We start from the raw sequence: 11,182 nt of genomic DNA, 5'->3' as shown, positions 1-11,182 counted from the left end.
TTTGTGATATTTGTATTTTTATACTTTTTGTTGTTGTAATAACTTATAGTTCGATAAGACTTACTTTGATATTGTTGGTAAGGGGATTTATAAATTCAGAATGGCTGTTTCCAACAGTTTGAACTGTCTTGTTTAGTTCCATACATGTAAGTACATCTCTGGGGCCAAGCTCCCTGCCGTCCAGGACCTTTATATCAGGCGGTGTCAGAGGAAGGCCCTAAAAATTGTCAAAGACTCCAGACACCTGTTATAGACTGTTCTCTCGGCTATCGCATGGCAAGTGATACCCACGCACCAAGTCTGGAACCAACAGGACCCTTAACAGCTTCTACCCCCAAGCCAGAAGACTGTAAATAGTTAGTTAAATAGTTAACCAAATAGCTACCCGGACCACACACACACAGTGTTCCTAAGTTACTGTCTGTGTAGCTGCTGTGTTGAGAGAGAGCCCCGCTGCTGTTACCTCAACACACACATGCACATGGTTTTTTATTTCATTTTGGCCTACCCTGGCCAAACCCTAACGACGCTGGGCCAATTGTGCACCGCCCTATGAGAAGTAGGAGCTACATTCACTATTTCATTTAATATTAATTGTAGATCAGACACATGATGGAGGGGTTGTCATGAAACCCTATTGCCATTACCTACAACCATTCCCTCTGACTACACACTCACTCCACATGACCACACAGGCACCATTCCCTCTGACTACACACTCACTCCACATGACCACACAAGCACCATTCATCAGTATACTACCATAGTTACTACCTTTACTTGTCAGGCCACAAAAACCGATAAGCAGCGGATCAAAGTTCACAAAACAAAACGTGAGTGACAGATTAATGACAGGCTGGCTTTCAATGTGTTGTGTATGGAAATACAAAACATTTCCTTATTCCTCAGTGTCTGACTGTTGACGTTCTTTAGCCCAGTCTAAACTGAAAAACAATCCTCTGATCTAGTCTCGTACCTTCCGGATAGGTAGCTATTAGATGATGGTTCAACCTAACCTTCCAAAGATCTTAGGGGAGTTTCAGCCGGTGCCGTTACACCTATCGACCTATCCCTTTCCTTAGCTCTAGAAACAGACTTTCAGCATCAGTTCTTGTTTTTGATAGCAACTGTTTTAAGAAGTTTGAGCTGAACTAAACCAATAAACACTGAAGGGGAGGATCTATTGGATTGTTTTAAGACAGAACCTCAGTCTCCTGTTCTGTGTGGCTCAGTTGGTAGAGAATGGCGCTTGCAACGTCATTGGTTTGATTCCCGCTGGGGCCACCCATACCAAAAAGTGTATGCACGCATGACTGTACATTTTTGGGGATGAAAGTGTCTGCTAAATGGCATATAGTAATAGTATAATCCTGTCCTGTCAAACCTCACTGTTCTGTAGTGACCACTTAATCAGGAGGTTGCCCCCTAGTGGGATAGGAACATACTATTCAGTCTGAACAAGGACCATACTTTCTACCCCATGTCCCAAACCAGGAAACAAACTGGTTGAATTAATGTTGTTTCCAAGTTATTCAACCAAAGAATTGAGACATTGAACTGACGTCTGTGTCCAGTGGGTAGTCATGACTTAGATTTTGGGCAAGTCAATTGTTAGGATGTCTTTAATCACATTCAAAATATCCAAAGGAAATTAACCATTGCAGGATTGTTAGAAAAGGATGACTTTACAGTTTAATAGCCATTCCTTAACCTGATGTTATACATCTGCCCCTGTGAGAAGTAGGAGTTACATTCACTATTTCATTTTATATTCATTGTAGATTAAACACATTCTGCAAGGCCTCACACACGTGACCAAAACATGCTGTAATAAAGTCTGCCAGCGACTGTTGTTGATTATTGCTATATGGTTATTGCATATTGAGATACGGATATTGTTTTTCTTCTGTAATGAGACGTTATCAGAGTGTTGTGCACTTTGGGCCCATGTAATGTCTGTCAAACGAGGAAGCAGAGGGAGAGAAATAGAGGGTTGCTAAAGAGAGACTGAGGTAGGGGACGTGTTGATGGACTAACCTGCACGTGATAGGAGTGGAGGGGGGTTTAGGGGAGGGGGGTCATAAAGTGTGTAAGAACAGCTCTTTATCGGGTCAGGAGAGCTCATGACAAGCTTATAAAGAGACCACAAAGCAGACAGTTGGAGCCGTTACCTGGACTACATTCACAGGTAAGACAATAACAGCAAAGCGTTGAATTCATTATTTGTTTTTACTCACAAAGAACAAGGTTGGTGATTTGTTAGACAGTTGTGTCTTGAGTATTCAGTGTTCTAATCAGTCATTTCTCTCCCTCTCCAGATGAAGATGAAGACTCTGGTCTTACTGTTGTTGAGCCTGGCAGGTAAGGTGTCTCAGTGAGAGCTCTAGAAAGTTCTCAAAGTTCTCTTCTATTAAGCCATGATTTTTGGGGGGGAATGACAGGAAATTTTCCTTAAGACTAATGGCAAAATGTGTAGAATAGCAAGAAATTATCTCAGGGATTCTTGAAAGTCGGAACAATCCTAAAAAACGTAGATATATGTAATTATTTGAGCTTAAAGTTTACGTTTAGGGGAATTTTAATATATATAAATGTTATGTTCTAAATGTAGAAAAACATGTCACAATGCTATTGAAATTAGCCCTGGAACATTTCATAGCGCTATAAAACAACATAAAAAGAAGTTTAGAGATTTGTATTAATACCTATTTGAATAACATACTGTTAGAATTAGAGAATTAAGGACTTTTAACACTTGGACAGTAATTGTTCAAATGAAATGTATTTTATGGTGTCTGATGGAGTTGACGTATATCCAGTTAGTTGGGTGGTTGTTCCTTTACATGGTGTGATAGCTGATACTTTGGTCTATCAAAATATATATTTAAAATGTTGCTAATATTAAGACAAATATTTGAGATTGTCCCATCTTTCAAGAATCCCTAAGCTCTAAAACAGCAACATTTTCTCTCATGGCAAAATGTGTAAAATAGCATTAGCTTGTGTAACGGATTTCCTCCTCCTCTTCGGATGAAGAGGATTCGACCAAAATGTAGCGTTGGAATAGGACATTATGAATTTATTTAACAAGACAAAAAATGAACTAACTTGAATAACTAACAAAATAACAAAACGGAGTAGACAGACCTGGACATGCGAACTTACATAAAACGAAGAACTCACGAACAGGAAAAATGACTACACAAAAGAACGAACTGACAAACAAACCGAAACAGTCCCGTGTGGCGCGACAAACACAGACACAGGAGACATCCACCCACGACAAACAATGTGAAACCACCTACCTTAATATGATTCTCAGTCAGAGGAGATGAAAACCACCTGCCTCTAACTGAGAACCATATCAGCTCACCCATTAACCAACATAGAAACAGAAAACATAGACTGCCCACCCAAACTCACGTCCTGACCAACTAACACATACAAAAACTAACAGAAAACAGGTCAGGAACGTGACAGCTTGGACCTTGCGGGCCGCGCGAAACTGTGCTACGCCACATAGCTCTTCTGTTGCTTGGCCCCTCTGTGCGTATTGTTGTGTGCATTTTGTTTGCAATACCAGTACAGTGTATTTTAGGGTCACTCAAGCTAATATATGTTTTTAAGATATACAGTGCCTTCGGAAAGTATTTAGACCCCTTGACTTTTCCCACAGTTTGTTACGTTACAGCCTTATTCTGAAATTGATTCAAATGTTTTTTTCCTTCATCAATCTACACACAGTACCCCATAATGACAAAGCAAAAACAGGATTTTCTGTCTACAGATTGCTGAGGATTTGTATTTATTTAATCAATTCTAGAATAAGGCTGTAAAGTAACAAAATGTGTAAAAAGTCAAGTGGTCTGAATACTTTCCGAAGGCACTGTACAGTACTTGGGGGGGCTGGAATGTGATGGTCTTACTAAAAGAAGAACTTAATAATTAATATTCCTCTTTTCAAATCTTTTAAAGAAAGTCTAAGACTGTGAAAGTGAAAGTTAGAGTCACTGTGACTTTGTGATCAAACCTCAATCTCTGTTGTCTAGGCTCATATCAGCATTACATGTACCCTTATCATTACCTGATAATCCTTTAGTTTATCTCCATGAGGTGGTTTTATAAAAAACAAATATTTAACCTTTATTTAACTCAGCAAGTCAGATAAGCACAAGTTCTTATTTACAATGACGGCCTACCCTGGCCAAACCCTGACAATGCTGGGCCAATTGTGCGCCGCCCTATGGGACTCCCGATCACAGCCGGATGTGATACAACCTGGATTCGAACCAGGGACTGTAGTGGTGCCTCTTATGAGATGCAGTGCCTTAGACTGCTGCGCCACTTTATGATTCAATACTGATATGCACTACTGTATACCTGGGATCAGAGTTACTAAATTTCTGAATCTCAAATCATTCCATATTTTCTACAAAGTGCATTATTTTTGTCCAGGGCCATTTAAAAAACGCTGCAATTATTGCACAGGTTAAAATGGGTAATTACATTTACATTTAAGTCATTTAGCAGACGCTCTTATCCAGAGCGACTTACAAATGGTCAATTGAAGCACTTCTGATTTTTCTCTATTTCTCAGTGGCTCTGGGGAGACCACATGGAGTCATGGATGAATGGATTGATGAATGGAAACCATCTTTGCACCAGAGAGAGATCTACCCAGTCCTGAGAGACCTGGAGAAACCAGCTGGCTGGAACACTGAGGCGATTGTAAAACAAACCCAGCTTAGTTCTGTGGTGGAGGAGAAACCTAATGAACTGAACCCTCTAGTGCAGGAGAAACCAGAAGAGCTGAGCCCCCTGGTGCAAGAGAATCTAGTGGAACCCAGCCTGGATTTACAGGTGATTCCAGTAAGACATGAAAAACCAGCTGAATGGATGCCAGTGGTTCAGAAGAAACCAGAGACAGAAGACACTGTGGAGCTGGAGAAGAAAGTAGAGAAAGCCCAGGAGAAACCAGTAGAGAAAGCCCAGGAGAAACCAATAGAGAAAGCCCAGGAGAAACCAGTAGAGAAAGCCCAGGAGAAACCAGTAGAGAAAGCCCAGGAGAAACCAATAGAGAAAGCCCAGGAGAAACCAGTAGAGAAAGCCCAGGAGAAACCAGTAGAGAAAGCCCAGGAGAAACCAGTAGAGAAAGCCCAGGAGAAACCAGTAGAGAAAGCCCAGGAGAAACCAGAAGAACTGAGCCCTCCGGTGCAGGAGAAACGAGGAGAACTGAGCCCTCCAATGCATGTGAAACGAGAAGAACTGAGTCCTCCAGTGCAGGAAAAAACAGAAGAACTGAGCCCTGCCGCAGAGGAGAAACCAGAAGCACTGAGCCCTGATGATCAGGAGAAACCAGAAGCACTGAGCCCTGATGATCAGGAGAAACCAGAAGCACTGAGCCCTGTCGGACAGGAGAAACCACGGGAAGATGTGGCCTCTGTGGTTGTAGAGGAGTTGGTGGAGGTGGGCCCAGCAGCAGAGGAGGAGGCTCAGCATGAGCAGGAGATGGAGGCTGAGATGAAAGAGGATCTACTGAGGATGGAAGATCCCGAGATGGGGAAACCAGAGATGGAAGAAGCAGAGATGGGATTAAATATGGAACAACCAGAGATGGAAGAACTAGAGATGGAAGGAAAAGAAACGGAAGAACCAGAAATGGAGGAACCAGAAGTACCAAGGGTAAAAATGGAACCTGAAATAGAAATGGAGACAGAGGTGGAGATGGCGTTTGCAATGGATGAGGGGCTCACCTACCAAGAGGAGGGCCCTCTTATGGAGGGTGAAAATGTCATGGCTGAAGAGCCAATCATGGATTTCGAACCACTACCAGAGGACAGTTTGATTGAACAGTATTGGAGAGGAGGCAGTCCTATGGATGGCAACAAGATGTCTCCAGAAATGATGTATAATTTTGATCTGGAAGAGGAGCCAATGACAGAACTAGAGCCGTTGCTAAGGGAGGGGCCTAGCCTGAAGGAAGACGATGAGTATGTCATAGCGGAACAACCAATCATGGAACTGGAGCCTGAAATTAGGGATGTGCCTTTTGGAGAGAATCCAATCACGACAGATTACGCCATCAAGGGAGAGAAGCCAGTGAGGGAACTGATGGAAGACATGGGGCCTATGATGGAGAGGGAGTACTTCCTGGCTGAGGAACCAATCATGGAGCTGGAACCTGAAATGAGGGAGGGGCTATACACTGGGCATTATCCAATGACAGACTCAGCTGTGATGGTAGAGGAGCCAATGATGGAGTTGGAACCTCTAGAAGAGAAGAGGCGTCTTAGGGAAGAGCGTTTGCTTTTGGAGGAGGGGGTTCGAGTAAGAGAGAGGCCTCTCATGGAGCAGCCAATGATGGGCGAGGGCCCCATGATGGGCGAGGGCCCCATGATGGGCGAGGGCCCCATGATGGATGGAGAGGCGCGCATGTGGGTGGAACCAGAGAGGGAGAGGCGGTCTTTAAATATGGAGGAGGTGGGGCTAATGGAGAACATGGCCCAACGTGAACCTACAGGTGAGAGAGATTTTTTTATTTGTATTTATTTATTTAACCTTCATTTAACCAGGCAAGTTAGTTAAGAACAAATTCTTATTTTAAATGACGGCCTACCAAAAGGCAAAAGGCCTCCTGCGGGGACGGGGGCTGGGAATAAAAATGTAAATTAAAATGATAAATATAAATATAGGACAAAACACACATCACTACAAGAGAGACAACACAACACTACATAAAGAGAGACCTAAGACAACAACATAGCAAGGCAGCAACACATGACAACACAGCATGGTAGCAACACAACATGACAACAACATGGTAGCAACACAACATGGTAGCAGCACAAAACATGGTACAAACATTATTGGGCACAGACAACAGCACAAAGGGCAAGAAGGTAGAGACAACAATACATCACACAAAGCAGCCACAACTGTCAGTAAGAGTGTCCATGATTGAGTCTTTGAATGAAGAGATTGAGATAAAACTGTCCAGTTTGAGTGTTTGTTGCAGCTCGTTCCAGTCGCTAGCTACAGCGAACTGAAAAGAGGAGCAACCCAGGGATGTGTGTGCTTTGGGGACCTTTAACAGAATGTGACTGGCAGAACGGGTGTTGTATGTGGGTGATGAGGGCTGCAGTAGATATCTCAGATAGGGGGGAGTGAAGCCTAAGAGGGTTTTATAAATAAGCATCAACCAGTGAGATGGAGGGAGGTCCACATATTCCAACAATCACACACACACATCTCACAGGAGGTTTGTGGCACGTTAATTGGGGTTGACGGGCTCTTGATAATGGCTGGAGAGGAATCAGTGGAATGGTATCAAATACATCAAAGACGTGCTTTCCATGTGTTTGATGCCATTCCATTCGCTCCGTTCCAGCCATTATTATGAGCCGTCCTTCCCTCAGCGGCCTTCTGTGACACATGCACACACTTACACAAACGTGTAAAATATGAAATGACGTTGCAATGCTGATTTCTACCACAGGGAGGAGCTCCTGCAGTGGTGTGGTCCTGGAGGGGAAATGCTACCAGTTCTTCAGAGGCCCAAAGACAGCTTCAGATGCTGAGGTGAGTGGGAACTAATATCTTGTTTTTTTCATGTTTTAATGTTTTCTCTGTTCCTTCTCTGTTTTGTCTCTCAGTGAATCGTTCACCATCTCTAATTCAACAAACATGTAAACAGTTAACCCGTGTTTTCTCTGCTCCTCTGCAGTTCTACTGCCAGGCTAACTTCCCTCGTGGCCACCTGGCATCCATCACCAGTCAGACCATCCACAGACAGGTCATGGACCTCATGCTGCAACAGATCGGAGGATACACACGCACCTGGGTTGGAGGACTACGCTACCTGGACGTGAGTGTGTGTACGTGTGTGTGTGTGTGTGTGTCACTATCCTGTTTATTTGTTTACACATTTTATCCTATTTACTCTGTCAGACTGGTCGCTTCATCTGGTTGGACGGTGCCCACTGGTCCTATGAGGATTGGTTGCCTGGCGAGCCCAATTACACGGCAGGGGTGGAGAACTGTCTGGAGCTACTGGCACTTGGTACGTACGACTGAAAGCTAACTAATCGTGTAATGTATTCTTGAGCATACATCCATACTGCCATTGAGAGTATGGAAGGATAGCTATGGATAATATAATGACTGATGACTTATACAATTGAATAACACTTTGTTGTTCTGTTATATGGGCTATTATTGATGTTTGTTTTCTGCTTTTCAGGAAATGGGAAGTTCAATGATATGCCGTGCTGGGATCTGCGAGCGTTTGTCTGCTCTCACCCTGTCTAGGAAACAGTAGGATAAAGCTGCTGAGGGGAGAACGGCTCATAATAATGGCTGGACTGGATTATAATGGATGGAATGTAATGGTGTCAAATCCATGAAAAACATGTTTCTGATACCATTCCATTAACTCCATTCCAGCCATTATATTGAGCTGTTCTCCACTGCCCTAGACACTGATCTAAAGTCAGATTACATTCTTCATCCCAGTGTGGAATATTTGGGGGAAACTGATCCTAGAGCTGTACATATTAGTGCATCCTCTATCCCGAGCTCTAGGAACACAGCGGTGTCAGATTTTATGACCCTTGCACTTTGAACCTCTCAGGAGGTTTCCAGTTTGAGTCACGGGGGATTCAAGTACCTGGCTTCAGTGGTGAAAGAGATTCTTAAACATTTAACTGCATTCACACTGTAAGATATTATTTCTCTATGATAAACAATCTATTTTAGAGCCATAGGAAAGCACTTTTTATATTTTGAAAATAGAACTATGTTCATATGTTTGTGTAAAAGTTATATAAATGACTGTAATGAATTCTATAAAGGGACATTTTTGCTAGAAACGTTCTTGGTCCTGTGTTTCAGTATTACTAACTTATCTTGGTGTGCATGCATGTTTGCTCACTGGTCTCATATTTGAGATGACTCCATTTTTATGGCACCCAGTTATAGCTAAGCTTTAAGGTCATAGCAAAGTGCTATCTGGGGCGCTTTGGCTCAGCACTGTTAACCCAGCAAGAAAACTGCTGTGGGTCTATGGCTCATATACAGCCCACATTAGACACATATATGACTCACATACAGCCCACATTAGAACCATACATTAGACCCATACATTAGAACCATACATCAGGTCGTTCCACCAATTAGGTGGCTTTTGAGCAGTGGTGGAAAAAATACCCAAAAGTCATAATGTAGTAAAAGTAAAGAAAAGAAAAGTAAAAGTGAAAGTCACCCAGTAAAATACTACTTGAGTAAAAGTCTAAAAAGTATTTGGTTTTAAATATACTTAAGTATCAAAAGTAAATGTATAAAAATATAAAAAATCCTTATATTAAGCAAACCAGACCACACAATTTTCAAGATTTTTTTATTTACATATAGCCAGGGACACACTCCAACACTCAGACAGAATTTACAAACGAAGAATGTGTTTAGCGAGTCCGCCAGATTAGAGGCAGTAGGGATGACCAGGGATGTTCTCTTGATAAGTGCGTGAATTGGACCATTTTCCTGTCCTGCTAAGCATTCAAAATGTAATGAGTACTTTTGTGTGGCAGGGAAAATGTATGTAGTACAAAGTACATAATTATCTTTAGGAATGTAGTGAAGTAAAAGTGAAAGTTGTAAAAAATATAAATAGTAAAGTACAGATACCCCAAAAACTACTTAAGTAGTACTTTAAAGTCTTTGTACTTTACACCACTGCTTTTGAGTAGTGTAACTTGGGGAAAATACACTTCATTTCACCTAAAAGTAACATTCTGTCATAAGAGCACATGTTAAACTTAATAAAAAACATGTTTTCCCATCACAAGAGGTTAAATAAATTTAAGTGCCAAATAATTGTACAGGGTTGACCGTAACAGGGTTGACCGTAACAAATCCCCTTGTGATAGGGGGAATGGAAGGAAGCTTGTTGTGCGCAACAGAGAGTGGCAATTGAATGCAAAATGTAATTGTTAAAACATTTCTAGCCTGTCTATCTATGGGTAACAAAGATGACATGTTATGTGCAAAAAGGTTGACGTGTTCCGCCACAAAACACCAGAACATTTCCAAAAAGAGTAGAACCATCTAAGCACTAATGTAAAAGGCTGCTACGCACTTTACACAAATTACACAAACGCAGCGAAGGAGCGTTGCTTTTTACTAGTTCTACCTACTTTTGTACTTCTCAAATATTTGAATGGACGGTACTGTATATGACGCTCTGTAGCCCCGTTTATACCTGGTGCTAACATGGGTCCTTTCTCCTGACCTTATCTACATTCTGATTGTGCACACATTTCCAGAAATGTGTCTACAAATGGTATAAAAATGTGTCTTTTATCCGTCCACTGCGTCTTCATTGTGACCAGATTTTCTAGTTCCTTACTTCATGCAAATTATTTAAGAGCTATTCTTTGAAAATAATATGTATTTATTTATTGTAAGACACATATTGATGTAATCAGTTAATGGTGCAACCTGTAAATGATTTTAGAGAGTGGAATAATGATGATTTAAGTTGTTTCTTTGTCCAGCTCTGTCTACACTTGTAAGATATCCAGACACACTGTGTGTCTGACTACCTCTGGAAGTGGGCAGGAAGATCTGATCACAATCAGATCACTTTGTGTCTTTTGATTGTCTACACCTGTCTAAAAATGTGGACACAATCAGAATGTGGACAAGATTAGGACAAAGGACGCAAGTAAGAACCAAGAATAAACGCAGCCTAAATTGCTCTGGTTAATAAGGAACAGTTCGAAATTGGGGGGGTTGTCTATCATTTTATTTTTTTGCTTTGGGGAGGATTGTTTTTTTCCCTGCTTTACATTCACTCTTTAGCAGGTTTGACTATAAAATGTCTTCCATCCTAGTCAAAGTTCTTCATCTACGTGCATGTTCCTCCCCTATATCAAGCTGTTTTGGAAACTTCCCTCATGCACACTACGCTTTTCCACACGCCACAAGTCAGTATCGTGTACCAGTCTAACTGTCTATGCTGCCTTCTATCCACCATTCATAGTAACAATAGAGGTAGGTTGATCGTTTGTCCAGATCTGCAATATGCTAACTAGCAATGACACCACACATAAAATCTTTCAAAGCTGCACCAATTTTCAATATAAGCGGAGAGGCCAGGTGCGTCATTGCGCATTAAACACGGAAC

General features: G+C 41.8%; 1 protein-coding gene across 1 annotated transcript; it reads left to right on the top strand.

Annotated features, from left to right (window-relative positions):
• The first annotated feature begins 2,237 nt into the window (after nucleotides 1-2,237).
• LOC139546332 (fibrous sheath CABYR-binding protein-like) lies at nucleotides 2,238-8,867 on the top strand. The gene is made up of 6 exons (XM_071354612.1): nucleotides 2,238-2,361; nucleotides 4,598-6,520; nucleotides 7,496-7,578; nucleotides 7,724-7,864; nucleotides 7,948-8,059; nucleotides 8,240-8,867. The coding sequence occupies exons 1-6, from the start codon at nucleotides 2,319-2,321 to the stop codon at nucleotides 8,305-8,307; spliced, it is 2,370 nt and encodes a 789-aa protein (XP_071210713.1). The 5' UTR covers nucleotides 2,238-2,318; the 3' UTR covers nucleotides 8,308-8,867.
• The last annotated feature ends 2,315 nt before the right edge of the window (nucleotides 8,868-11,182 follow it).

The sequence above is a fragment of the Salvelinus alpinus genome, chromosome 20 (genome assembly GCF_045679555.1).
Source record: "Salvelinus alpinus chromosome 20, SLU_Salpinus.1, whole genome shotgun sequence".
Lineage (NCBI taxonomy): Eukaryota > Metazoa > Chordata > Actinopteri > Salmoniformes > Salmonidae > Salvelinus > Salvelinus alpinus.
This window is presented reverse-complemented; position numbering and strand designations above follow the sequence as displayed.

Bases quoted from the DNA above. Each gene is read 5' to 3' on its own strand.
- LOC139546332 (XM_071354612.1), top strand. From the start codon at position 2,319: ATGAAGATGAAGACTCTGGTCTTACTGTTGTTGAGCCTGGCAG. The intron at 6,521-7,495 runs GTGAGAGAGATT...TTTCTACCACAG, and splicing joins GGCCCAACGTGAACCTACAG to GGAGGAGCTCCTGCAGTGGT. The intron at 7,865-7,947 runs GTGAGTGTGTGT...TTACTCTGTCAG, and splicing joins GAGGACTACGCTACCTGGAC to ACTGGTCGCTTCATCTGGTT.